General features: G+C 45.4%; 2 protein-coding genes across 2 annotated transcripts; one reads left to right on the forward strand and one right to left on the reverse strand.

Annotated features, from left to right (window-relative positions):
- Positions 1 to 3,125: 3,125 nt before the first annotated feature.
- Positions 3,126 to 6,371, reverse strand: NXNL1 (nucleoredoxin like 1). The gene is made up of 2 exons (XM_090061584.1): positions 6,039 to 6,371; positions 3,126 to 3,420 (listed from the first exon to the last, which is right to left on the reverse strand). The coding sequence occupies exons 1-2, from the start codon at positions 6,362 to 6,364 to the stop codon at positions 3,126 to 3,128; spliced, it is 621 nt and encodes a 206-aa protein (XP_089917710.1). The 5' UTR covers positions 6,365 to 6,371.
- Positions 6,372 to 10,269: 3,898 nt separating this feature from the next.
- Positions 10,270 to 25,717, forward strand: SLC27A1 (solute carrier family 27 member 1). Its single transcript, XM_090060547.1, has 13 exons — positions 10,270 to 10,333; positions 11,480 to 11,646; positions 14,665 to 15,059; positions 15,618 to 15,779; positions 16,893 to 16,962; positions 17,065 to 17,156; positions 17,327 to 17,436; positions 19,771 to 19,980; positions 20,281 to 20,407; positions 20,659 to 20,796; positions 21,783 to 21,947; positions 22,951 to 23,097; positions 23,864 to 25,717. The coding sequence occupies exons 2-13, from the start codon at positions 11,480 to 11,482 to the stop codon at positions 24,019 to 24,021; spliced, it is 1,941 nt and encodes a 646-aa protein (XP_089916673.1). The 5' UTR covers positions 10,270 to 10,333; the 3' UTR covers positions 24,022 to 25,717.
- The last annotated feature ends 292 nt before the right edge of the window (positions 25,718 to 26,009 follow it).

The following is a 26,009-nucleotide window of genomic DNA, read 5'->3' on the forward strand; positions in this document are numbered from 1 at the left end:
GGACCAGCAGGCACTGGGGAGTCCCTGTTCCCCTGAGCACTACCAGGAGTGACCAGGAATAATGGTCACAAGCTGGCAGAGGGTAGATTCAGGCTAGGCATCAGGAGGCGCTACTTCACGGTCAGGGCAGTTAAGATCTGGAACCAGCTTCCAAGAGAAGTGGTGCTGGCTCCTGCCCTGGGGGTGTTTAAGAGGAGGCTGGATGAATATCTTGCTGGGGTCATTTGACCCCAGTACTCTTTCCTGCCATGGCAGGGGTCGGACTCGATGATCTGCTCAGGTCCCTTCCAACCCTAGAAACTATGAAACCAAGGATGCTTATTTTTGTACTTGTATACTTCCTTTCTACCTCACTGTTTCCTTTATCATCATATCACTAGATGTCTAGGATGTCTTTTGAAAATTCAGATCTTCAGAGCTATCTACAGTCATTGCCATTCAGAATTATGTTGTGGTGAAGGACTTAATTTGCAACTGTTCCCTCTTAAATCCATAATTATTACACATTGTATGCTTCATTATGTATATTACCAACCATAATAAAAGTTCTTTTAAGTAGGATGACTTGAACTTTTTCACTGGGGGTTTAAAATGTTGAACTCTCAGTAACCAGTGTGGTTAGGACACAAGCTGCTTTCTGGCCTACCAGTGAATGTAGAAGTGGGCAGAACTGGCCCCACCAATTTCTGCATACAGTTGGTGACTTTGTTCACACACATTCTGTACACTTGTTATTTCTGGATACTGGGGAGTTTAAGTGAGTTTCCAAATGACAATGTTGATGTCCAATTTAGCTACACCTTTTCCCTGGAGAGGTCACAACATAAGCTGGACAGTACATGAAAGCGGATTTGCCAGTTACATAACTTGCATAGGCTGTGCTGTGCCCTTATTATCCTGAGATGGCCTCGAACAACAACATGCTCATGCCCAAGAGGCTCTAATTCCCTTTCACTGGGATTTCTAGCAGGGTTTCTCAGCTGCTTTTAGGGAGCACAAGATGCAATTGCATGTTTACTCACTAGGCGTAGCAGCTGCAGGCTTATGCCCTTTTCCTCAATTCTGTACATGATTGGTACAGGTTGATTTTAAGCTGGCTCTGCTCCAGAGGTTTTGTGAGATTCGCAAGTGAGATATGCACTGTTCACTTAAATTACAGATCTGTGTGAGAACTATATTCCCACCATTGTTATAACTAACTCCTCAGATGTTTGTCATTGAAAGCATTTAATACAAATTAATGATATCTCTGCTTATCAGTGTGACAGCACTTTTGTGCGTAGCTCAGCTTTGGTCCCCTGCTATATGTGTGGATCTTTCAGGTAGTAACAGGGAAGAGAAAGCATTTAGAATATCAGAAAATGTTATTGTAAAATCACAACAATAGACGCGGGATGTCAGGTGATCCATTCTGGACTAATGTCCAGGCTACTGAAGAAGAATAAAATGCAACAGGCCACTTCACATTCTTAATCTTAAAAAAAAAAAAGCAAGCTATTTTGCAGTTCGTTACTTTTCTGCTTGTGTCCTAGCATGTCAGAAGTGTTGTAAGTCTGCAGATACACTCCTTTTGTAAGCTGAGCTGGCTATGGTTGTACTAGCACCGTGGCAGCTGTGGATATGATTGAGCCCCTCCCAGTAAGTCATTTTCCTCTTTTCCTTCTTTCTTCTACCTGCCAGACAGCCCCAGGGTAAAGTGAAGGAGGATCAAGTGGGCAAACAAGTTGAACAGGCTGGTCTTGCCTTATGCCCCTCTCCTTTTCACTAAAAACAGACACCTCCTTTTAGTTCTTCCAATAATTCACGTAGGCTCTTTACAGTCTCAAGCAGAATGACTCTCTGCTCTTACGCTGGTCAGGTCACGACACACATTTAGGCATCTAAATTGTTAGGCAACTATGTAAGTGGTTTGACCTCTAAATGTGTTGAATAATGGGATTATGGGGAAACAAGAATTGCTGGACTGGAGTCGTATGTTTTCTCTCTGCAGACCCAAGTGCTAAAGTTTTGTGAGATAACAGGGACTGGGCTATACATCAGCTTAGCCTTTCAAGAATTAGCAGTGTGTCCTCATGCAAAACTTGGTTAAATTCAGTCAGTGCAGTTAATGAATAACAGCAGCCAGGGATTAGTTTAGAAAGAAGAAAGAAGCCAAGGATTCCTCAAAGCAGGCTTCATTCAGATGATGCCTTGTTACATCAGGGACTAAAGGAAATGGAACTGGTTCTTTATTTTGAATCCCCCCATTAAACCATGATGACGATGCACTTAAGCTTTAAGGTTGTAGCTAGCAGAAAAAACTTAAGACATTATTGAAATTTGCTGAAATTACTGTGAAGTAAGAGCCAGAGTTGTTTGTAACCACGATATAGGTAGGTTTTTCCACAATTGTCACTTACTTCCAGGAGATGGCAATAGAGGTTAGCAAATAATGAATTATAGTTAGCCACAGTTTTACATAATCTGTGCATAACGTCTAGGATAATGGAGTGCATCAATGAGCATAAAAAATGGTGATGAAGCCATCTGTCCAGTAGCACTGAAATGAGTGAATCCTAGAAGTTAAACTTTAAGCTGTGTAATGTTACCAGTGATAGTAGAAGGTAGACCCTGCAGCTGCCACAGAAATCCTGAGATTTTTGTGGCAATACAAGTATCTATAAATACAAGTTCATGCTCTGAAAGTGACTGCCTTAGAGCTGAAGGCAGCTGGTATTTGCTGGGGAGTCTCTATAGTCCAGTCTTCTAGCTGGTATATGTGTAGCTGGAGCATCTTAACTCCCAGTCAGGACCATGAATGCTGCGTGCCCCCAGAGGCTGGGGGGACACGGTGAGCTCTCGCAGGTGGCGGTGGTGGTAGGCGGCACTGTTGGCAGGAGGAGCATGGTGGAGGCAAGCAGGGAGCTCCCGGGTGCGGCCATGGTGCTGTCAGCGGCAGGAGGGTGGTGAGGGAGTGGCACGCACCGACCCGCGGTCAGTGACCACCTGCAGATGCCACCAGCAGTGATCACGGACTGCCTGCAGATGCCACCGGCAGTGTCAGCAGCACTTTTTCACAGGGGGTGCACCGCCACACTCAGGGTGTGCACATGCACCTACCTGCACCCCCTATGCATCGCCAGTGATCACAACATAGCATCTTCCTCTTCATTTTCCCTCTTTTCTTTCTTCATTTTCTTGTCCAGCTTGTACTTGAGGCGGCGGATGGGGTCAGTGATGCTTCTCAGGGACATGTCATCAAAATCTTCTGCCAGGAGGAAATTCCTGTTGATCAGGTCAGCAGCCTCCTCCCAGTTCTTGAAACAGGCAGGACCCAGACGCTCGATTTCCTCCACAGCATTCCCAGAAATCACTTCTCCACTGGGCTTCAGTACCACCACTACAGGTGTGTCACACACAACAAACATTGACTCCAGCTCCCTGGAAACCAAAATCAGAAAGTTTAAATCACAAAGCCCAAAGCGTTTTAGACAAGGTGCTAAAGACTACATGCCACCCACCAGAGCCGTCTTTAGGGAGAACTGCTGCCTCTCCTACTGCAGGCTGCAGGCTGGATTTCCAGACCTGTCGGTGGTGGTCAGTTGCAGGTCATGCATTTGCTTACCTGGCAAGGGAAATACCATGATTACTAAGGTGGTTTTCCCGCTGGCTGGGGAAAACCATGAACATGGCAGGAGGTAGTACACTAGCTGAGCACTTTCACTTCCAGTGGGAAAATCTCAGCTATACGCTGCCTTTATGGAAATGGGAGACTTCTCCCTAGCTCGCTCCTGTGGCCATACGGCTGAGGGCAAGTGAAAATCAGGGGCATCCAAACCCCAAGCTTCTAGGCTTGGGCTTGCACATAGGATGCCTGCCAGAAGATCTGAAACCCCAGGCAAGGGGTGGAGGATGTTTCCTGGTAGTAGGGCCACATGTGGTTCTTGAATGACTCACAAACGACACACAAAAAAATTTCCTTAAAAAAAAAAAAGGACATGGATTTGCTCTGACGTGAAACAGTCTTTACCATTGGAAGGCAGCATGGGAACAGCTTGAAAAACAGAAGCTAAGTTAGGAATCCTGCCTGCTAGTCCTGACTTTGAAAATGATTCTCACAAAGAAGGCTCTGGCCTTAACGGAGGACTTCCCCCCCATGCCTGTAGAAGAGGAAGGAATACTTCAGCTCACCTCCAAGGGAATAATGAACTCATAAATATTAGTAAGAAGCTTTGAAGCTGTATCATACTCTGATTAATCATCAAGGCTAGGGACAGAAGTTACACATAAACCAGTATAAGTGATCAGAAACTAGTTTAAACCTGTAACAGAACAGACATTCAGTGCACATAAACCAGTTTCAGAATAGCTGAAACTGGGTTAAGATAAAGCTGGCTGAATGTAGTACCAGACTTAACTGATTTAGGTTAAACCGGTTTATGAAACTTCTGTCACAGACCTGATCCTGGTTCAAGTTAAATCAGAGTCCTCCAGCATCCCAGCATGCTTTGCAGCCCTGGGCTGGGCTGGGCTGTCTGCTTCAGAGAGCAGGGCTGGTCCCGCCCCTCTGCTCTCTAGCTGGAGCAGTGAAGGCTGGCTCACTGCCTTCCCCACCAGGAAACCCTTGCTGGGGTCTGGGGCCAGGGAGGGTGGTTAAACTCACTGTTTCCTGAGTACAGAGCTGCCCTGCCCTGCTGGATTGCTTACTGCTGGTTGCAACTGTGGACTACAAATACTGGAAGCAGGAAGAGGAAGCGTTAAGCAATCCTGCAGAGTCCTGCTGCTGTGACTGTGAACTGCAAATCCAAGAGACCTTGGGGGCAGCAAGAAGAGGAAGTGAACACACAGCCCATGCTGGCTACCTGCCAGAGAGCCATGCTCTAGCAACCCCTGGCTTCTGGCTTGAGCCACTGTAGGCATATGGCTGCATTTCCTGAATCACAAATAAATGTTTGTTCAATTGTTTATTGGTTCAATCTTTGCAACTTAGACTAACCTGCCAAGACTGAATCAATTCAGCCTTGGGCTTTTTGACTGTCTGTACTTACTCCAAAGGAACAGTCATGCCATTTAATTATTGCTTATTTTATATTAATGAAGTCACAATAACTTGCAGCCTTTTTCCCTTTGGTGTGATGTGAGGATTTGGAGGACTGTTGCCAAGTGCTTCCATAATGTTTTTCTCATGTCTTTCTTACAGCCTACAGGGACAATCTCTTTAAGAACAAGAAATAAACAGGAGTCTGTAAGGGCAGTTCTCAACCAGCAAGCCAGTGGAAGATGAGAAGAGAACCCAGGTCTTCCGCTCAGATATCTGGACACGCTGCCTTTCACCCAGAATGGTCTGTGTTGTAGACAGCACTGGTGGTCTGTTCAGATCTTTTCCTGTTGCCTTTGCTTTTCTTGCACTTTCCTCATTGCACTCTGGTGTTTTCTAGTCTTTCCCTTATGACTGTCCCCACTACTCTGTAGGAGCTGGTCTTGTTTTGTTCAAACAATCCTTAGAACTAACTTCTTTCATGAAGCCAGTTGATACATATCCACCAAGTACATGTTTAAAATAAATTATGATGAGATCAAAGCCTCAGCTTTGGGAGGAAAAGGTGGTCTTGGTGGACTAATATTAAGACTGGGAGTCAGAACTCAAAATTCTGATTTTTTTCTGGCTCTGTCCCTGCAAGGCCTTGGTCAAGTCATTTCCTTTTCCAGACCTCAGTTTCTCCATCTATAAATAGGAAAAATGAAGACCTACCTTCTGAGAGAGAAGCACAAAGTATTGCTGTCATCTACGTAGCTGCAGTGTTAACTATGCTTGGTTACATAATAGGATCCAAGACGAGGGAATATCTGTGTTCACTTAATACAGTTAACACCCTGGAGTAGTTTGATAATGCATACAGGAATAACTTGCCCTGTACCAGTCTTTAGGGCACACAGATGCTGTAATGTGAGGCTTTGGATAATAATAGAAATATTTAAAAGTTTGGAAGAAATAACAGCATCTGGAAAAAAAATCAGAAGGCTACTATTACTATCTTATTGCTATATCAAGCTCTTACCTTTTAAACTCATCCTGGAAAGGCAGGGACAGCCATCTTTTTGGCATGGTCTTCAGGAACTTTTCTTGCTTTTCCTCTGTCTCATCCTGAGACACATATACCAGGACCAGCTGGGAAGCTCTTTCCACATAGAACTCATCAGTGAGTCTCACAAAGAAATCTTTGAGGACCGGAGAGAATTCCTGGCATCGAGGACATTCACCAGACCCAAAATAAAGCAGCATCACTTTGTTTTCCAGCCTTTGACTAAGTTCACGCTCTGTGTCCATCTCATCACAGTCCTTGTTGTTTACAATCAGGATCTTCCCAGTAAAAAGGGAAGCCATGCTAAGCCTAGGCATTCAGGTTGATACTGTTAGTTAAATAATTAATCCATTTTGGAGGTTTTGCAAGGCAGGGTTCCATTCTGGTATCTGGAAACTCAGTGGGAAGGAAATGTTATGCAGTGTCTTCAGAGAGTCTTTTTGTGTGGCTCATGGAGTTTGCCTACAGGTGTTTGTCATTAGAACCTTTCCTTCTGTAGGTTGTCTGCATCATAAAACTGAAGATAATGCTTCAGTCTTGCTACTACTCTGAAGGGTTGGTTGAGTTTATAGTAAATCCAATAATCTGTCTGTTGTATTGCATCTACCAAGCTATTAATAAACTGAGGACTCAAACTCTGCAAAGTCATCTTTAATCTTTTTAAACTGATATTGTGGCTGCTGCTTAACTATCCAGAATAGCTAATAAACTATAACAGGTATTCAGCAAGACCTGTCATAGCTACAAATTCTGATAATTTGCTGGTGGTAAAGCAGGTTCACTGATGATTATCAATGTTCCCTCCAAGGTGTAGCAATCTTTGAGCATGCTGCTTTGGTCCGTGAGCACACCACTTTGGTCCCACCTCCTTCAGTGCAGGCTGTTATTCAGAAGCATGGCTGGTATTCTCAGGCAGTATTTGCTCTTGGCTACTATTCAGAAGCTTATCTGTGGTATTCCTGTATTCACCTAAGCTAGTAAAAGAGTTTCATTTATAATTTTAGTCTATGCATATGTTTTTTTAAAGGTGTGATCACTTACATTTTTGTAAAGTTATCTAATTAAGGGAAGTGTGTGTGGGGTGCAGATGTCTTTTCTGGTCACCTTTCCCTTGTCATGGCAGGTTATGGATGGATGGACATAAATGCAGCTAACCCCTGTTTCTATGGAATGGGAATATTTCCCAATTTTGAGAGTGAGAAGATAACTGGCTTTGTGTGATTTCTAAATGACCAAGCCCCTACCTTGCCTTGCCTTGGGGAGCAAGGAGGCACATGGCGTCAGGACTGGGGAGTGGAGCAGTTCCCTGGAGTCCTGCAGTTTCTCCCCACCTGCACTATATAAATCTCACTTGAGCCTCTGATTGCAGCACAGCAAATCTCTTTGATCTCAGATGCTGATTTTAATTTGGGGTGGTAGGGATACCCATGGAGGACCTGCTGCAGAGAAGACACTTGGGGCATATTTGGTCTGCAAGGAGCGACTGCTATTAGTCTTAGAGAGCTTCTCTCTCCCTTTCTTGGAGGATCTATGGCTGGGGAGCAGAGTAGTTGCCTGGTGCCAGCCCTGAGCCCCAGCCCCCATCCCCGCCTTACCCTGGGGAGCAAGGAGGCACTCTGCCCCAGCCCCAGCCTCCACCCCCACCTCCACCTCGCTTCAGGGAGAAGCCGTTGCCTGAACTTACCTCTGGTAAGTGTCCTGCACCAGCCCCAGTGCCTCTACCGCTCTCCACGCCCAGCTCCTCTCTGGGCAGGTATACAGCATTAATAAGTTAGCGCACAGCAAGATTTTAAATTTGTGCATGGCCGTGCACATGCACAGCTTGGAGGGAACATTGATGTTTCTTGCCAAAAAGCAGGAGAGAATGGGAACCTTGCTACAACATATACTCTGTAACTGGGGGATACTGGGGAATGAAGTCTGAATTACTGGAAAATCTGTTCTTTTACAGTGATCTGCAAAATCTCATGTTCAAATAAGTCTAATGCAGACGAAGGAATGCAGAACAGATTGCTTCGGGCTCTTGAGATATCAGTAACTTTGGTAGGAAAATGAACCCAGTGTTTGATGGATAAATCAAAATAAGTATTTTGAAACATTGCTTAATGCACACACATTATACTTCCTACATATTCACAGATACTACAACTTACAGGCAATAGTGCCCAAATGAGGGGTGCATCCACCATATCATAGTTTACTTGAAGTCACATAGGATGCGAGAACAATGGAATGCAGCTCAACGATGTTGCTGTATTTCTCGCAGAGTATGTGCCTCTCAAATTGCTTCTCTGAACCAAACATGGAGGACTTGCAGAAATACAAAACATTTTTTTTCTCATTAGGATGGTATAATGCCAGATGTCTCATAAATGAATGTGTAGAAACAGAACTAAGGGAAAGGTCAGCATCATCTGTTTGGAACAAATTTAATTTTGAGCAGAAAGAAGCGAAGACAATAGTCAGGGTTGCATGAGGACATAAAAATACTTTAGGACTATATTAGAAAAAAAGATGTAGCGGTTTGCAAAGTGCTGCTGGAAATCCAAAGGGCTCAGTAACTGCTGGAAACCATTTTACAGTTTGTGACCCAGCAGAGAGGAAGAAGGAACCTGAAAAACTTATTGTCTATACCCTGCTCATTTTGCATGAACTGTTCCCAGCAACCAAGACTAAACAGCCTCTCTGAACATAAATGTTATAACACTAAGTCTTTTAGAAGCAGATGTGGGAATGTGACCGGAGAACACAGGCTGGACACTTGAGTTATTGTCAATGCTTTAATTTGTTGCACATTCTCTCAGACCCTTTTACCTATAAAATTATTTCAAAGAATTGAATAGATACAGAAACATACAGCTCTGCGGCAAGTGAGGCAGCCTGTTTAAATCCTGTTTTTTCGCTAACTAGGCAGTAAGTGATACATGCTGTGAAACACAGCAGTACCCATGGGACTGAAGGAATGTCCTAGAGACAGTACTCTGGCACTGCCTGCACTACAAATGCAGCCATCTCCGGGAACCTGCTTTCAAACTAGTCGCCTCTGGCCCCAGGCACAAACCCTTTTCTCGCCTACAGAACCAGGGGAACTGTGAGCTTCGTAACAGTGCCTAGACTGGATGCAGCAAGACATCGTGGCATCACACCTTCCTGATAATGCAGTGTGACACAAATTCAATTCAATTCATTAAGAATTCTGGCTAAATGCCATGCTCCTGAAAATGGCACAACACACATACAACCATAATATAAGTAAGTTCCAACAAAATAATCGAACTACAAATATTATACTAAAAATAGAGCCCAACATGAGTATTCATATAAATATAGTAGTAGATCATGAATCTCTAATGTTGTCGTACATAGATCCACAATTGATCAGTGTGACTCCAAGAAAGCAAAGACATGGGACAGGGTGTGATGTCACACAATAGTTTCTTATGTCACTACCACACGAGGGTGGAAAGGCAGCTAGATACACTCCTCACAACTGCAAAAAGCAGTCACAACTCCTGGTAGAGGCGATATCTTTTATTAGCCCCACTAGACAGTTGACCAAAAAAATGGTATTTGCAAGCTTACAGGCTCATGCATCCTTCCCCAGGCATGCAAAGAGTGTTAAACTCTGCGTTCTCCTTTGTCTGAAGAAGGGCACGTGAGCCCAAAAGCCTGCAAATAAGGACATTTTTTTGCAACGGTCTAGTGCAGGGGTAGGCGTTTTTTGGCTGGAGTACTGAAAAAACACACGTCTATCTTGGAAGGTGCCAGAGTGCCGGCACGTCGGAACCTGGCGTAGATATTCGCAGCTTCCAGGCTGCAGCCGGGCACAGACCCCGGTCCGCCTGCAGCAGGGCTCGCAGCCTCTCAGCCACCTGCTGGGAGCAGCCTGGGCTCCATGGCTGGCAGCAGCTGCTTAGAGCCCAGGCTGGCGGTGGTGTGCCGAGCAAAACGGCCTAGCGTGCCATGCTCGGCAGGCATGCGGGGGTTGCTGACCCCTGGTCTAGCGGATCCAACAAACCACAGAGCACCGCTCCACCAACAGCTCCCACTACTTCTGCCTCCGGACCCGGCCCACGGCTCCACAGCGCCTCCTGCAGGCGGACCCGAGCGCGGCCGCTCTAGCCTCGAGCTCTCTATGCTCCAGCCTGTCTAGCCTGGCGTTCTCGCTGGTCCTAGCCCCGGCGGGAGGCGGAGCCTGCTCGGCCCGCCCCCTGCCTAACGCTACTTCCGGGGTGGGCGGCCCGCGCGCAGGGCGCTCTGCAGCTGACAAGGTAGTGGCGGGCTGGGGCCGAGGCGCACGGGGAGCAGCTGCCCTTGTCTCGGGGTTGGTGCGTGCACACGTTGCTCTCGGAGCCGGGCTCAGTGAGGAGTGGGTGCCGGGTGCCTGCCGCCCTCGTCCCCCGCTGGGTCAGGCTGAGAGCGCGGCTGCCCCCGCGGACCTGCCAGGGGCTTGTCTCGGGATAAGGGACAGGGGCCGCCGAGCGACCTGCCGGGTCTCTCGGGACAGGTGCACCACGCCGCGGTGCATCTAAGGCAGACGGTGCCTGGTGCTGTGCAGCCCCGGGGCAGGACTCGACAGATGCTTCCCCTTCCCGGCCCTGCCCCACATCCACACCTGCGACCTGTTTCTCATGAACTGCTAAAAACAAAGTGAGGGATTGGGGCTTGTCGTGGTGTTCTAGTCACAGCGATCAACCCGGTGTGGTCTCCAGCTGCAGCCAGCGAGGTTTAGGTTGGATACTGGGAAAAACTCTCAGGAGGAGGGTAGTAAAACACTGGAGCAGGTTACCCAGGAAGGTGGGGGAATCTCCACCCTTGGAGGTTTTCAAGGCCTGGCTCAACAAAGTCCTGGCTGGGATGATCTAACTGGGGATGGTCCTGCTTTGAACAGGGGGTTGGATAGATGTGCCCTCCTGAGGTCTCCTCCAGCCCTTGCGGTATATGATCCTCGTCCAGGGTCTGTGAGAACTCCTCATTGTCTAGGGCAGACAAGGGTCTTTGGGTAAATCTGCTCTCTTTTTATTAGACCAACCACAATAGTTGGAAAAATTCTTTGCAAGCTTTTGGGTACAAATGCCCTTCTTCAGGCTGAGGAAGTCTGTGGTTGGTTTAGAGAGTTACTTCAAGTCTGGCTCATGGTTTACCTTTTTGGCATGTACAATGGCTAGAAAAGTCATAAATCCAAATATGTTGCTGAACCTTGCAGAAATTAATTCATAAGAGTCCTGTTCCCTGTGCTTTGCTGTTTTGACAGCTAGTCATTAAACATTTTTTTATAACTGAGTCCTGTGAGCACAACAGTGGCTCCTGCTGGTTTCAGTAGTGGTAGGATGCATCTCTTGCCTGTTGCTGGGGGTTGCTAAGGGGTCAGAGTTGACTGCTTGGCTCTGATGATTCTGAAATCTCTCCCTCCTTAGATGCGCATGGTTGGGGTTTATACAGCTTCTCTGGGCTCCCTTGGGCTAATGAGATTTTTTGGTGTGCCCTGGTCATGGAGTCTGGCAGCCACACTGGGCATTTACATTGGCAGTGGAGGGTGGAGGTTTCTTCGTATCATCTTTAAGACTGCTCTGAGAGATCTCTTGTAAGTATTGCCTCGTGGACCTTCCTCTTGTGCCATAATGTGCTTTTTTTTTTTTTTTTGTTTCTATAAAATAGCTTTTCACCATTAACAATGAACCTCCAATGAACAATGGAGTATTTATTTTGACTCCAACAGCATGCACTAAGAGCCCTGGAGGGGTTTATAACCTAGACTTTTGGGAACATGTCTTCAGGACATAGTTTAGACTTAGCAGGAAGGGGGATAGATTTCACATTTCAGAAATGGTGTGAAAGGGCATGGAATCAGAGGTTATAGTAAACTGGCTTTGTGCCAATTTAATGGTGTCAGGGTTTTTTCTGAAGCTGAAGTTCTTTTGATTGCACATTGTGGTTTGAATGGTGCAATTTTTGTAAGAACAGCTGAATATTTATGGTTAACAGAATGAGAATTTGCACTAAGGAGATGGCCCTATTGTGCAGTTTAACAAGGGGTGAGTAAAGCTTGTTACAGAAGCAAAGCATGTTATTGTTCCTCCTAAAGTGAAAACTACAGTAGGTCAATATTAAGATTATAGATTTTAAAAAAATGTTTTTATTGCATATAACACCTTGGAGTCTACTGCCTGTCTTATATCCTGGGACTCTGTCCTTAGTATTTCAGTTCTGTGCCTCTTAGGCTACTGTGAGGGGTTCCCTTTGTTCCAAAGGATTTAAGGCTCTTATGATCACCAGAGACTGCCTAGCTTTACTGTGGCTGTCACTGTGCTTTGAAGGGCTGTTTCCTCCTGATTGCGTGGCAAGTGAGGAATAATGGCAGAAAATAATGTAGGGAGAATAAAGCCCTTTAAGAATCTGAGAAGTGTAGCTAACCAGTGAAAAGGCTCTTCTGTTCTGTCTCTGGCACAGCTCAGTGTAGGGTCACCATGAAAAGCCAGCTCAACCTGACAAAGTGCCAGCAAGTTTTTTGTAAAACAGCACCCTTCCCCCCTTCCCTGCAGCTTTGCTGACCAGGGTTCCTGTCTTTGGCACTCAGTCATGAGGGTTTTTTAAGACCTGATATTAAATGACCTTTCATATTTCTGGAGACTTATCCAGACACCTATGTTGCAACTCTTTCCTGTTTGATGGAAAAAATACTGTCACAAGCCTCCTGCCATCAGGAAATCAGGAGATCTTGGTGCTAAGATGGTGTATGTATCTGCATATTAAGGATTATAAAACATCTCCCATTAGAGACCATATAGCTGTAAATGTAAGAAAAAGCAGAAGAATCATGGCAAACGTAGAGTACTCCATGGTTATGTTTCAGATGATTAAATATTTTGTTACTCTTAAGTGTGAACTGTTTCAAGATGCATTTAGCTGCTAAAGCTTGTCTGCTTTAAAATGATCATAGCAATTGGAGAAAGTGTAAAAGACCTGTTAGGTCCAATCTAGTTTGTTCGGCTTGGTTAGTGCAAGGTTATTCCTCATGTTTTCAGTATTTTTTTTCTAATACTGAGTATCCAGAGAGGTGAACACAGTTCCCTTTTCCTTGGGATTCCTGTTCAGAATTTGGTAGATCTTTCTGTTTTGCAGTTATTCAACCTATTTTCCCCCTTGATCATCTGTTAACCCCTAGTCATGTTCTTTTGGATGATCTTTAGCAAGCACTCTCCTTGTGTTTGTTCCCTCCAGCATTTTCTAAATTATTTTGTCCTCTCTTTCCCACACAGTTTTCATTTAGCAACATCAAGAGCGTGCCTCTCTCTACTCCATGGTAGGAGTGGCATGGGGTTGTGAATGGAAAGAAGATGCATATGAAAAGCAATACAGTGAAGGGTTCTGTTCTGAGTAGGAACTGCATACTTGCTCACAATTGTGTAGAATTGTTTTATATTGGAAGCCTTTGGCTGTGTTCTTTTAAACCTCATTATGATTTGATGTCACACAATGAAACTGTATCTTTTGCCTTGTCCCAGTCAGAAGCATCTTCTTTCCTAGTTTCCCCCAAAGAAAACTGCAAAGAGGAAGGCTGCAGTGTGGCCTCACACTGTGACATAATCTATTTCCAAGAGCCCTGCTTACTGCATTTTGCAATATTTTGTTTCCTGACTTTGTAAGGATATTTAATGGCTGGCAGGATTTAACCACATCCATTGATTCCTTGGTAAAACATGCCGAGTCTCCAAATCCAGGGTTCCTAAAAGCTTAACACTAGGAATTTGATTTCCAAGTCAAATCCAGAATTATAAATGCTGCAGTTCCCTTGGCCTCTGTGTGATTCCAGCACTGAAGCATGAAAACCTTAGCCAGGTGCCAGCTAGCTAGATGCTAATACAAAAGAGATGGATGTGAGTGAGATTGAAGGCAGTGCCCAAATAGTGGGACAGAGGAGGTGGGTGGAATTTTTAACATGGGTCTATTTCCAGTTTGTACTTTAAAATGCCATCTTTTTGCATTACATGAGACTAATACATATCCATTTCCTTTGGAGGCCTTTGTCTCTGCTGAAAGGAGGATTTTTTTTCTCTTTGTTCTCCTCCCTCCCTTCTCCCCCAGTCTCTTCAGTGTTGGATCATGGACCCTTTGCTTCTCCTTTGTGCATTTTTTTTGTAAGTACTGCTCCTTTTCCTGCTGGAAGGATTTCCAAGCACCAGTAGAGTGAAACATCTTGTTGCTTTGCTTGTCCACATACTGTTGGAGAAGCTGTATAATTCTATATAGTCTAGCCACTTTCACTTTGAATCTTCAAGAGAAGGCTTGTTAGGAGCAGTAGAAGCTCAGGACCATGCTTATATCTGTAAGTGCTGAACCGTGTCAGCTAAAAAGAAACTTCTTATTTAACTGAAAATGTAGATTCTCCTGAATTTGATGGTTTAGGCTTCCTGACTGCAGTAAACAGCTTTCATGTGTACCCTAGTGACAGGTAGAACTTTTTTAGCTCAAATGGCAGAGTAGAAAATTGTGCCAAAAGTTACCAGCCTGTATAGTAGGCAGACAGTATTGGACTGTATGTTAAACCCTTTTGGGGGTGCTGAGTTTTTTGCTAGAGCTGACTTTCTTCTCCTTGCTGCAGTGGCCTCTCGGTGCTGTTACGAGTCAAATATGAGTTGCGAAAGCATCAACGAGCCAAAACTACTGTTCCAAAGATCTTCCAGGATGTTGTCCACAGGCACCCTGACAAAGTGGCACTGGTCTATGAAGCCACTGATGAGAAATGGACTTTCAAGCATCTGGATGAATATTCCAATGCAGTGGCTAACTTCTTTTACCAGCAGGGATACCAGCTGGGTGACGTGATTGCCATCTTCATGGAGAGCCGCCCTGAGTATGTGGGCCTCTGGCTCGGGATGGCAAAAGTTGGCATTGAGGCAGCCCTTATCAACTTCAATTTGCGTCTTGATTCTCTGGTTTACTGTGTGACAACCTCAGGTGCAAAAGCTGTGATCTTTGGAGGAGAGCTGTCTGCAGGTGAGTCACTTGGGAGTTTGCATGCACTTCTTACTTAGTCCTGAGGAAAGATGTAAAAAAAAGGCAAAGATTTTCAATTGGTCTATATGTTCTGTATATGGAAAGAAATGGGATGATGTATTCATATCAGATGAGGATGATGGTAGTAATTTCTAGTCCATTTTTAGCTAAGGAGGCTATTAAACAATTACAAGGAGTAAAGGTGTTTTAGCTCAGCAAGTCCAAACTGCTTGCTTCCAAGAATTGGCTGAGGCAGTCTCTGGTTAATACCATCTAAATTCTAGCAGATTGCTAATGTTGTACCACTATACATGGTACAAATGGATGGAGAGATGAATTTGCCTAGACTTCCAGGAAGGCCTTTTGTTGAAACTAGGATGTTGGAATTGTGGTAATTTGGATGTTACTAGGATAGTCTCTCAAATGCTCTTTGTGTGTCTTGGTCTGAGCATTGTAGATGCCTTTTGAGATTGTAAAAGCACTCACTTAATATTGGTGATATTATTAATGTGGCCTAGACTATTGTACTTTTTCAATGGAACATGTTGCATGTTGCAGCAATATCTGAAGTGAATGGGATGCTGGGGAAGAACATGACAAAGTTCTGCTCTGGAGACTTTAACCTGGACTCTGTCCCCAAGGAGACTAAACATCTTGATCCTCTTCTGAGTGCCGCATCAAAATCTCCTCCACATCAAATCCCAGCCAAAGGTTTAGATGGTAAATTTCTTGGTGTTTTCATTCTCCTTGGTTGCATGTGTGAGACTGCAATTTGAGAACTTTGTTTGAATACCCAAATCTGGAGGCAAATTGTAGAGGACCTTGCGTTGCAGTGTTTGAAGCACAAATCACCCTGTGCATGTAAGAACCTGAACTGCACGGTGGTAGATGCCTGCTTGAAAATCATTCCAGAGCTTTCAGAGGAGCCTGAAGTGACAAGAGTGAGTTGGCTGTTACTTTTTTAAAGACCTCACCCTACCAGGGATGCACTTTCTGCAAAGAAATGCTCTGTCACCTTACTCCTGCTGAAGTTCATAGACTTGAGGGCACATCTTCCAGCATTGAGTCTCAGGAGAGAGGCTTGCTGATTAATCATGTGTTCTTGGGAAAGTGCAGACAAATTTTCCTAGATTCAGATTCTCCTATTTTCTAGTAATACCCACATGGGGGTTTAGGTTTTACAAATAGCTCAACCTCTTTTTGTGGAGAGAGGAAGGAAGGAAGGAGAGAACTGGCTGGGCAGCATTTCGTATCCACTAGAACTGGAAGTAGTTCATGTAATATTTTTGAGACCATTAACTGTATTAGAACTGGCGAGTGTGTTCTCTCTGTTTCAGTAACTCTGTTAGTATATGAGCAGGGGGATTGCAATGTCTTGGAATGCAGACTTGCTGGATTGCCTTCAGAATCTCAGGAACTTTGCTGTATGCTACTCGCTTGTCTCAGGCATTGGTTGGAGTGACCTTTCCCCTAGATTCATCTCCCCATTGATGTCTAAGTTTGACAGCTGACCTATTTCTAAGGCAGTTTGGAGAGAGAAGAAAAATTTGTGCCCTTAGGCCCCTGCATTCTAAATTCAGTGAGTTAGGAAGGTGCCTTTGACTGTCTGCTTGTGTGGGTGAAGCTCCTGGGCACTGAGCTCTCTCTTTTGCAGCTGTGACAGTTTCCGTGCCAGCCCTATCAGCTTACTGCCTCATGGGCTGTCACCAGTTCACAGCCATCACTCGTGATTTGCCAAAAGACTGATAAGGAGAAAGTACCGTAGGCAAAATGAGATTTGTCCACAGAAATAGCTGAGAATGATCTGACCTACACCTGCTTTCTCTTCTTTAGATAGACTCTTCTATATCTACACCTCTGGCACAACTGGGATGCCGAAGGCTGCCATCGTAGTTCATAGTAGGTGAGAAACTAATGAGAAGCTCCCCCCAGAAGCTGTTCTTCAGCCAGTGATGGTCAAGGCCGTGTTTGTGTCACTTCCTTAGCATTTTTCGTGTTCTTCTAGGTACTATCGTATAGCTGCTTTTGGGTACTATGCCTACAGAATGCGTCCCGAGGACATCATGTACAACTGCCTGCCCCTCTACCATTCAGCAGGTAGGCTGCTTTCTCTTCAGATGCAAAGGGTCATGCTAGTTCTGCTTGTTTTAGTGCTCGAGTGGATCCAGGTGTTGCCAAGGACCCTCCAGTAGTCTTGTAAAAGAATCTGTTTTGAAGTGACTTAAACTCAGAGCAGTACTGATACCCTGCTTCTCCTGGTCTTCCAGGTAACATCATGGGAGTCGGCCAGTGTCTTATCCATGGTCTCACTGTGGTGATCAGGAAGAAGTTCTCAGCAAGTCGCTTTTGGGATGATTGCACAAAATACAAATGCACAGTAAGGAACATTGAAAACTCTGCCAGCAGAGCAGTGTTGTCTCTGCAGCCTGAAGCAGATGAGCAATTGTTTTGGACAGGGTTATTTCTAGATGCAGACCTCTCTTCTGACATTTCCCTGCTATCTACCTCACACGTTCCGTCATGAGTCTTATCACTCCTCCAAAGTCTGTCTTTTCCTTCTCCTATCTTTTTAAGCATTATGCTATAAACCTTCAGTGTCCTGGACTGTAATACTGTGTCCTGGATAACCACAGAAATGGGAGTGGAGAGATTGGCTTGTCCACCTGACAGTGCTCCATGCTCACTACCCCAATAGCAACAGCAAATTTTAATTTGTTCAGACAGTCCATATGTAAATGAATAAAGTGAACATCAGGAAATGTGGGGCATAAAGGCAGAGAAGTGATCATTCCTGCCTCTGTCATTCATGATTCCAGTGCACACAATGAATTTAACTTAATCCTGTTGAAATAGAAACTAGAGAAATGAGATGCTTTTAAGAATTTATAACCTCAGTGTAAACATAAAATGCGAGTGCCGTGTGGCTCTACCTCCTCTGACTTTCCAAAAGCACAGTTAAGGGACGCTTTAGACTGTGTTTTAACTGTTAGTCTTATCTAGTGACTTCAGAGAGTTCTTGGCTTTTGCCTTGAGTGGGCAGCTGATTCATGGAAGGAGAGCTTTATCTTGACTGTTTCAGTTCTTTCCTCTCAAATATATGTGCTTTGGGTGATGCACAGTAGATAAATTCTGACTCTGAACACACAGCTGCTTCCATCTTATGGAAATGGACAGAGCTGAGGTAGAAGGAGGATTGTGACCAGCACAACATAAGGAGAACTGACTGATCAAAATTCTTCTTCCCCAACCCCCAGGGGTATTGATGTGTCATGGCTTGGAGGCTGGTATTGGAAATTCTGCATACTTCCCCCAGCTCCAGTGTATTTTTCTGAACTGCTTAGCAGCACTCTGATCCAAAAAACAGCATTCTCATTTGCCCTGGCTCTTTGAGGACCTTGCATTGTAGATGCAACCCATTCTTTGGCAGGCATGAGCCTCTCTGTTGCGGTGTAACACACTGCAGGGAACACCAGATCAGGGCCTCAGCAGTATAGGGAGCAGCAGAGACTTCTCCAAACAAGAGAAGCAGCAGTGGAGCAGAGGGGGACCTACCCAGACTGGGGAGAGGAGGAGAACTGACCTCTTGTGGTGCAGCCAGGGATGACTCCACAGCAGCTACAGGGAAACAGTCACTTTCAGGAGCCCTGGACATTAGCATACTGTGATTTATTATCTGAATTTAGCATTGTTTACCCCTCTGTTGACTAACCAAACCTTTTATTTCCCTCCACTTAACAGTCCTGCAGCTGCAAGAGTATTCTTTGGGGGCCTTCTTGTCTTCCTTAACACAGTTCAGTAGCCCACATCCTCTCCTTTCTGTATGCGCTTGCGTATTGTCCTCTGCTGTGACCTATAACAAATCTAAGGGCCATCACTCTAATTGGCTGGCTGCTCCAGTTGCCAAAGTCACGTTGGTCTTGCCTGCGCTTCTACCCATACCTGTCTCTGATCTGTACTTTGTTTAGAGTTACAAGCTGTTAGGGACAGTGACAATTTTCTTTAATCTTTGTGCAGTTCTCAGCACAAGGGCTGCTTGTACATGTCACAGGGGTTTACTTTGGTGTAATTCTCCCTAAATTGAAGTGGTGGGTTTTTAAAAACACTGCTTCAATTTAGGGAGAATTAAACAGAAGTGAACCCCGGTGGTGTATACACAAGGGTTGGGCCTGATCTTTACCTGCCTCTCCATCAGCAGTATGTGGAGAGCGTGAGCTGCTGGCGGGCCAAATGGTCCCTGAGTTGTGGGAGGACTGGTGCTTCCCTTCATGGTGACACCCCCCAGGTAGCACCTGCCCTCAGGTATCCGACCCAGGTGGAAGCGTGCCTGCATGGGCTGCTGCCAGGCTGCTTACACAGCCCCCGAGGTGCACCAGGCCTGGTGCTTCCCTCCACAGCTATAAGGTAGTAAACTAAAACACCTCAGAGGTGTTCTTATTTTGCTATGTCCCGAAGTCATTTAATGCACAGTATGCTGCTGACGGTGTAAACAGCCGCACCTTTAAAGCGGTGCAAAAGGACATTTAAGCCACTTTAAAGGCTAATTTTGTGGTGTATACAAAAGCCCAAGGAGACTGCAATATAAACCACGCAGCAGATGCTAGGATAGCTCATCCTGTGAATGTGCAACCATATACATTGATGTATCAGGTTTTCCCAGCACGTTAATAAAAGCCTCTTGAAGTCTGATCTGTACTTATGTTTACTGCTTCAGATTATTCAGTATATTGGGGAGATCTGCAGGTATCTTCTGAATCAGCCAGCACGGGAGGCAGAAACGCAGCATCAGGTGCGGCTGGCCGTGGGAAATGGCTTGAGACCCACCATATGGGAAGACTTCACAAAGCGTTTCCGAATTAAGCAGATTGGGGAGTTCTATGGAGCCACAGAGTGTAACTGCAGCATTGCTAACCTAGATGGAAAGGTAGGCCATGCATGGCTACAGTGAAGACGGAAATGTTCTGTCTGCTTAGGCAGATGATCTGCCCTGCTTCTCTCGCAGCCCTGATAGTACCCTGCAATGAACCAAATCTGTAAATTTATGTGAACATTACCTCTGCAGGACAGTTGCCATTCGGGGTGCATTTGCCTACCTGTTTAGTTGGGAAGAGGTTCAGAAAACATTTGTCTTTGTTAGGAAGAAGGCAACCAGATACAATGGAAGGGGCAGCTGAGAGGCCAAGCCCTTCACTGTCCTTCATTTGTTTTTACTTGTTTTTGTAAGGTTGGCGCTTGTGGCTTCAACAGTCGGATTTTGCCCAATGTTTATCCGATTCGCTTGGTGAAGGTAAATGAGGACACTATGGAGCTTATCCGTGGCTCCAATGGGCTCTGCATCCCCTGCCGCCCAGGTAAATGTTACTGTTTACAAAGCCTTAACTGTTCTAGAAGGCTATCAGATAAGCGACTGCTAGCTCCAGGGACTAGTACTAGAATAAAAAGCCTTTCCGCTCCAGGTCTCTGTTTCAAAAGCCCAGCTCAGTCAGTGACTTGACAGTAAGACAGTCTGCATGAATTGAGTACATGTGGCAAAAACCATCATTAGTTTGGGCACCCTTGACTGCATTTGCCACCTCATGGAGTCATGTCCTATTTTCTCTAGGAGAGCCAGGCCTCCTTGTGGGTCGAATAAACCAACAGGACCCCTTACGACGGTTTGATGGCTATGTCAGTGAGAGTGCCACCAATAAGAAGATAGCATTCAACGTGTTCCAAAAAGGGGACCGAGCATACCTTTCAGGTACTGTCAGAATGAGTGCAGGCTTCACTGTCATGAGATGCAGACATGTTCTCAGTCATAGATGTAAGAGTTCCCACTGTTTAATGGGTAATAGCAAGCAATTTAACTGGAGTCTGTGTAGTCCAATAGCTTCTTTCCTGTTGCCATCAGCCTAGTATCCCTGATTTTAGTAGCATAGGGTGTCAAACTCACCTGAGTCCCTGGACTTGTACTGTGGGGTTATTTGTGGGTCAGATACAGCCCAGGGCATAGGGGGCGGCCACCGCAATGGCAGCAATGAAGGGTACACCAGTGGCAATAGGGGTATGCTGGCAGGGGTCAATTGGCAGCAGGGGGGGAAGGTCTGGGGGCCATGGCCAGAGGAGCCAAAGTACCCTGATTCTGTGGCAGGCCATGCTCACTCACTTTCAGTTACCTGTAGTAGCCAAGTAAACTGGATAAGAGTGGCTGCACAGGCCAGGCCTGGCCTACAAGCTGTATGTTTGACACCCTTGTGGTAATGTGACTATGGCAAGGCAAATGGGGCACCAGCATTGGGGCGGGGGGGGGGGAGGGTGCCAGAATGGTGGCATCTGGGAAAGCTGATGGTGTGACTGCAGCAGCCAGGGTGGAGTAACCCAAATGGTGGGAGCAGCAGCTTGGCATGCCCTGCTGTCCTCCAGTATCACTGCATAATGCCCTGAAAATGCTAGTTACATCTCTGCTGGATTCAACAGGGAATGTCCAAACTACAAGAAGAAATTCAGTAGGGACAGATTCTTGCTGACACACCCCTCATTGTATTGGCTTTCTTCTTTCCCTCTTGCTCCAGGTGCAGGTACTGTGGACACTAGAGAAATCATTGCCACTCTAGCCACCCAGCTTGGGAGCTGTGAATAATTTTTTTATTAACTGCCAGGTGTTTTATCTAGCTGGCCAATCCAAGGTCAGTGAGGCAGGCTGTAGGGCCACTTGGTTGATGCCATTTCCTGTCTGTTCCACCACAGGAGATGTGTTAGTGATGGATGAACTTGGGTACATGTATTTCAAAGATCGGAGTGGGGATACATTCCGATGGCGAGGTGAAAATGTCTCCACCACAGAAGTAGAAGGAATTCTGAGTCACATCCTTAACCAGACAGATGTTGCAGTGTATGGAGTGGAGGTACCAGGTAACCGGAGACCCAGAGCTCCCATGGTTGGTGGGGAGGGGAATGTGGCGACTCAGGTCATTAAATTTCTTTCATCCCCTCCAGGAGAAATTGAAATTGGTTGTCATTGAAGTAGGGCCCAATGTGGGTGGGCAGCAGAGGACTCTGAAAAGCAGTCTGTCTGGGTATCTAGCAATCTCTGGTCTTCAGATAATCCTTCATTGTGGGTTATTCATTTACATACTTCTAACTGTGGCTTGTGATGCCTTAAAGGGCTTGCCTAAGGGGGATACTCCTGTGTTAGCCTGTTTGTAGCCTGAGCTCTGCAGAAACCCTGGATTAAAGTAATAGTCAGAATTCCATGAAAACAGAAATATTTGTGGGTCATGAAGGATTGATGGCCAGATCGGGGTTGGGTGCTTACTCTGTTAACTAAGGGTTAGCTGCTACTCAGCACTGAGGGACTTGTCTGGCTTCCCTCCCAATAATTCTCTTTTGTGAAGCCTAGGTTTCTGGCATGGGAAACCGATACAGAACAAAATGAGCCTTTATAACGAGTAAATAAATAGCCCTTGAGTGCTCTGTGTAAGAAGGACCTGGAAAAAGCTACAGCAAGTGAGAGGAAAAGTCCCTTTGTGAAAGAGAAAACTGTTCCAAGAAAATCTGTGGTCAGAAAAGTTCCCATTAAATGACTGTTCTGTCCCCTTGGCTTCATCCTAGATTTGGCATGAGAAGGGGAGGAGGTTTGATAAGACAGGAGTTCGGTAGATTCTTTGGAACAAAGACAAGATAAAGGTACCTTTAAGGGAGGTAGGAAGGGATTCCCATCAGGGTTTGTCAGTATTACAAAGAACTTCTTACTTCAGGGGATGGTGCATGTTGCCCTTTCTTGTGGCTGAACAGAGTGAAGAGGTGGGCTTCGGGTGGATGTCTGTGCTTACACCTGTGTAATGCTTGAAGCCCACCCAGCCACGTGCCCTTTTTATGCCTTGTAAATCCATCTGAGGTCTATTGTTTGTTTCAGGGGTCGAAGGGAAAGCTGGAATGGCAGCTATAGCTGATCCTAAATCTAAACTGAATCCGAATGCTTTGTATCAGGAGTTGCAGAAGGTGCTGCCTCCGTATGCACGACCCATCTTTCTCCGACTCCTGCCCCAGGTTGACACCACAGGTATTTGTGATTCATTTTTAAGTTTGTTCTTTTCTTGGGACTATTGGTAACCTTTAGCCTGAGAATGAACCCTGAAGTCAGAAGTATCAAAGTTGCCACTTGCTTTGGTTCTACACAGAGATCAGAAACCTGTACTTAGTAACTTGGTTTTAGAATTAATTGGCTGCAGTCCCTAGTGTTTCTTTTTCGTGGATTGTGAAATGAGGCTAAATGTATCTTTCGCTCCAGGCGCGCACACTCTGAGCGGATTAATGACTGGTTTAGTTTTATTACTGGAGAATGGCCAGTCCAGGGCTGTTAACTGAAGAGACCTCTGCAGAAGAAAATTACTTTATTCCTTTGGGATACATGCTTGGAATTGAGTGCTGATATGTAGGCAGGCTGTGTTGGGTCAGCGGGAGCCTTTTGCCCAACAGTAAAGTGTTTGAGAATGTGTGTGTCTGGTTAGCTGTTAAGTAATCTAAAGCGTGCTCATTACCTGCAGATGCAGCCTTTTGTGGTTTTATGTGCATGTGCTATTTTCTTGCCTAATCACTTATCCCAGTTTATGTTACAGGTCTTGCACACTTGTGTCTTACACTTGCTGACACTGTGACTAATAGGCTGTTAGTCCAGCCAGCCAGCCAGTAGCTAGTCTCTGGTTCTAAAACCATGAAGAAGTATTATGTTAGTTCATGTTTCTGTTCTTAACTCTGCTATTTCCACACAATATAGGAGCCCTACAAACTTATTGCTTTAATCTCTCTCTCTCTCTCTCTTTTTAAAGGCACATTTAAGATCCAGAAAACTCGTTTACAGAGGGAAGGATTTGACCCCCACCAAACATCAGATCGGTTGTACTTTCTGGATCTAAAGCTGGGAAAATACGTTCTGCTGGATGAATGTTTCTATGAGAGGATCCTTGGTGGAAAGGTCACTCTGTGATGGGATTTGCCTTAACAAAAAACAAAACACTACTGACTAGTAAAAGGGGGCCTCACCTGCGGAAGTGATGGACTACTAGATAAGTGGTGCAAAACTCTTGCACAATGCATTGGCTGCAGGAGGCAAATTCACTGCCTTGTGGGATGTTGCCCTTGCATAAAGCACATTCACCTGTGACCTACTCCCATCCTGAGCACAGACATCTTATTTTTCTGCAGTTCAGCACCTAGAGAGAGTTTCTTTTCTTCTTGTAACCACTACAAACCTGAGTGACTGCAACATGGAACAAATTTATGGTCTAATTTATTACAATGTCTGAAAGATATCACTGAACAGAGATGAATGTGTCCTAAGTAGGTTTCCTCCCAGCAATGTCTCTTAACTTTGCTTTGCTATTTAGAGGGCCTTCCATGTTTACATAAGGTAGAATCCTGAATTGTTCCCAGCTAACACATCATTGTTCTAACAACACGTCTAAAATTTACTGTACTAAAGTATATCATTCATTTACTTACGCTGGAAATTGATCAGGTTAGTGTTTGCTAGAGTGCAGTATCTGTGGCTCTTTACAAACTTCGGTCGGCAGTGTAAGCTTTTTTATTTTTATTTTTTTTAATTTTATTTGGGGAAGAAAGTATATGGGATGGAAAATGGCTAAATGTCAAAGCTAGGGGGAGAATGCTGCACTGGGCCATCTGTAGAGCCATAATGCGATCGATCTGTGGACCAGGCAGGGAAGTGAGGGGGAAATGGGAGGTCACATTAAGTCTTGTTAATGTTACCTTATGTCATGCTGCTGTATATCCTTTTAACTGATTTTGTTTGCTTTGGTAGTTTCAAACTTTAACCTATGCTGCCATCTATGGGAAGTGTGTGGCAACTGCTGAACACCAGTTCTAGCCACAAGAGCTGCTTGCAGATGTTTAACCCCCCTCCTCCCCCTCCAGCAAACCCGTGGTACTTGAAACTCGGAGTGCTCAGCGCATGCCTAGAAGAGGGTTTCTAACTGCGCTTGTGTTGCTGGTGCTCTTGCCAACACTAGAACTAAATCTCCTAAAAACTGAAGGCATTGGCATTCACAGGTGTAGGTGGAGACCGGCTCCCCGCCTATACTACAAATAATGGATAATTTCCTTATTTAATCAGTCCTCTGTTTGGAAGTACCAAGGTGACTACTGACCTGTTCACACATGTGTAATGCCACACATCTGTGTAATGCCTTGAGGAATTTAAATGATCTAACACTTATGCAACCCGTGTTTTGTTCTGTTGCACTCAATTACTCTAGTAATGTTGTGCTCACATAAGGAGTAACAGCAGCATTTTGCCTGAAGAATCAGTTTTTTGTGACAGTATTTCATGTGTACTATTTTTAAGAACAGTTTTGGAAACAGTTTGAGCCCTGTTTTAATATGTGTCCATACTGGAAACTGGACCTCTGGCAGTGGCTTAAATGATTTTTACCTAAATCGTGCCTTTTATCGGGAAAGATGCTCTCCAAGATTATTAATGCTGATAGTGGACCTAGTTGTGTTAAGTGGAACTGTGCCCCTGTGTAAAGCAAGGGGTGGGGGCCTGCAGCCTAGGCCCGAAGCTCCCGCCAGGTCTCAGGGGCACAGACCGTATCGAGTTACACCTACTAAAGTGTCTTGTGACCTAAACAGCCCGTCCAGACTAATTAAACTTTTTAAACTCGCTCGTTGTCAGACTGGATCACTGCGGTCTCGGAAACAAGCTGGAAGCCGCGGCCACCGCCCTCCCCTGCCCTGGCGGCTGGTCCCCGGGACCGCCCCTCGCTGCCGGAGCGGGGCTGAGGCGGGAGGTGCTCCTGCGCCGGGGACATCAAGGGCTGTTGGGGGCGGTTGCCTGGCAACGCAGACGTTTTCCCCCTTTTCTCTCGCTTCCGGTGCGCCACTTCTGCTTCCCTTTTTCTCCCCGAGCCCGGCTCTCTCGCAGGAAGCCCGGTTGAGGGAATTTTTTTCTTCCCC

The sequence above is a fragment of the Crocodylus siamensis genome, chromosome 8 (genome assembly GCF_052110815.1).
Source record: "Crocodylus siamensis isolate JL-2025a chromosome 8, ASM5211081v1, whole genome shotgun sequence".
Classification (NCBI taxonomy): domain Eukaryota; kingdom Metazoa; phylum Chordata; order Crocodylia; family Crocodylidae; genus Crocodylus; species Crocodylus siamensis.

Bases quoted from the DNA above. Each gene is read 5' to 3' on its own strand.
- NXNL1 (XM_090061584.1), bottom strand. From the start codon at position 6,364: ATGGCTTCCCTTTTTACTGGGAAGATCCTGATTGTAAACAACAAGGAC. The intron at 3,421-6,038 runs GTAAGAGCTTGA...TTTGGTTTCCAG, and splicing joins TTCCAGGATGAGTTTAAAAG to GGAGCTGGAGTCAATGTTTG.
- SLC27A1 (XM_090060547.1), top strand. From the start codon at position 11,480: ATGCGCATGGTTGGGGTTTATACAGCTTCTCTGGGCTCCCTTGGGCTA. The intron at 21,948-22,950 runs GTAACCGGAGAC...TGTTTGTTTCAG, and splicing joins GTATGGAGTGGAGGTACCAG to GGGTCGAAGGGAAAGCTGGA. The intron at 23,098-23,863 runs GTATTTGTGATT...CTCTTTTTAAAG, and splicing joins GCCCCAGGTTGACACCACAG to GCACATTTAAGATCCAGAAA.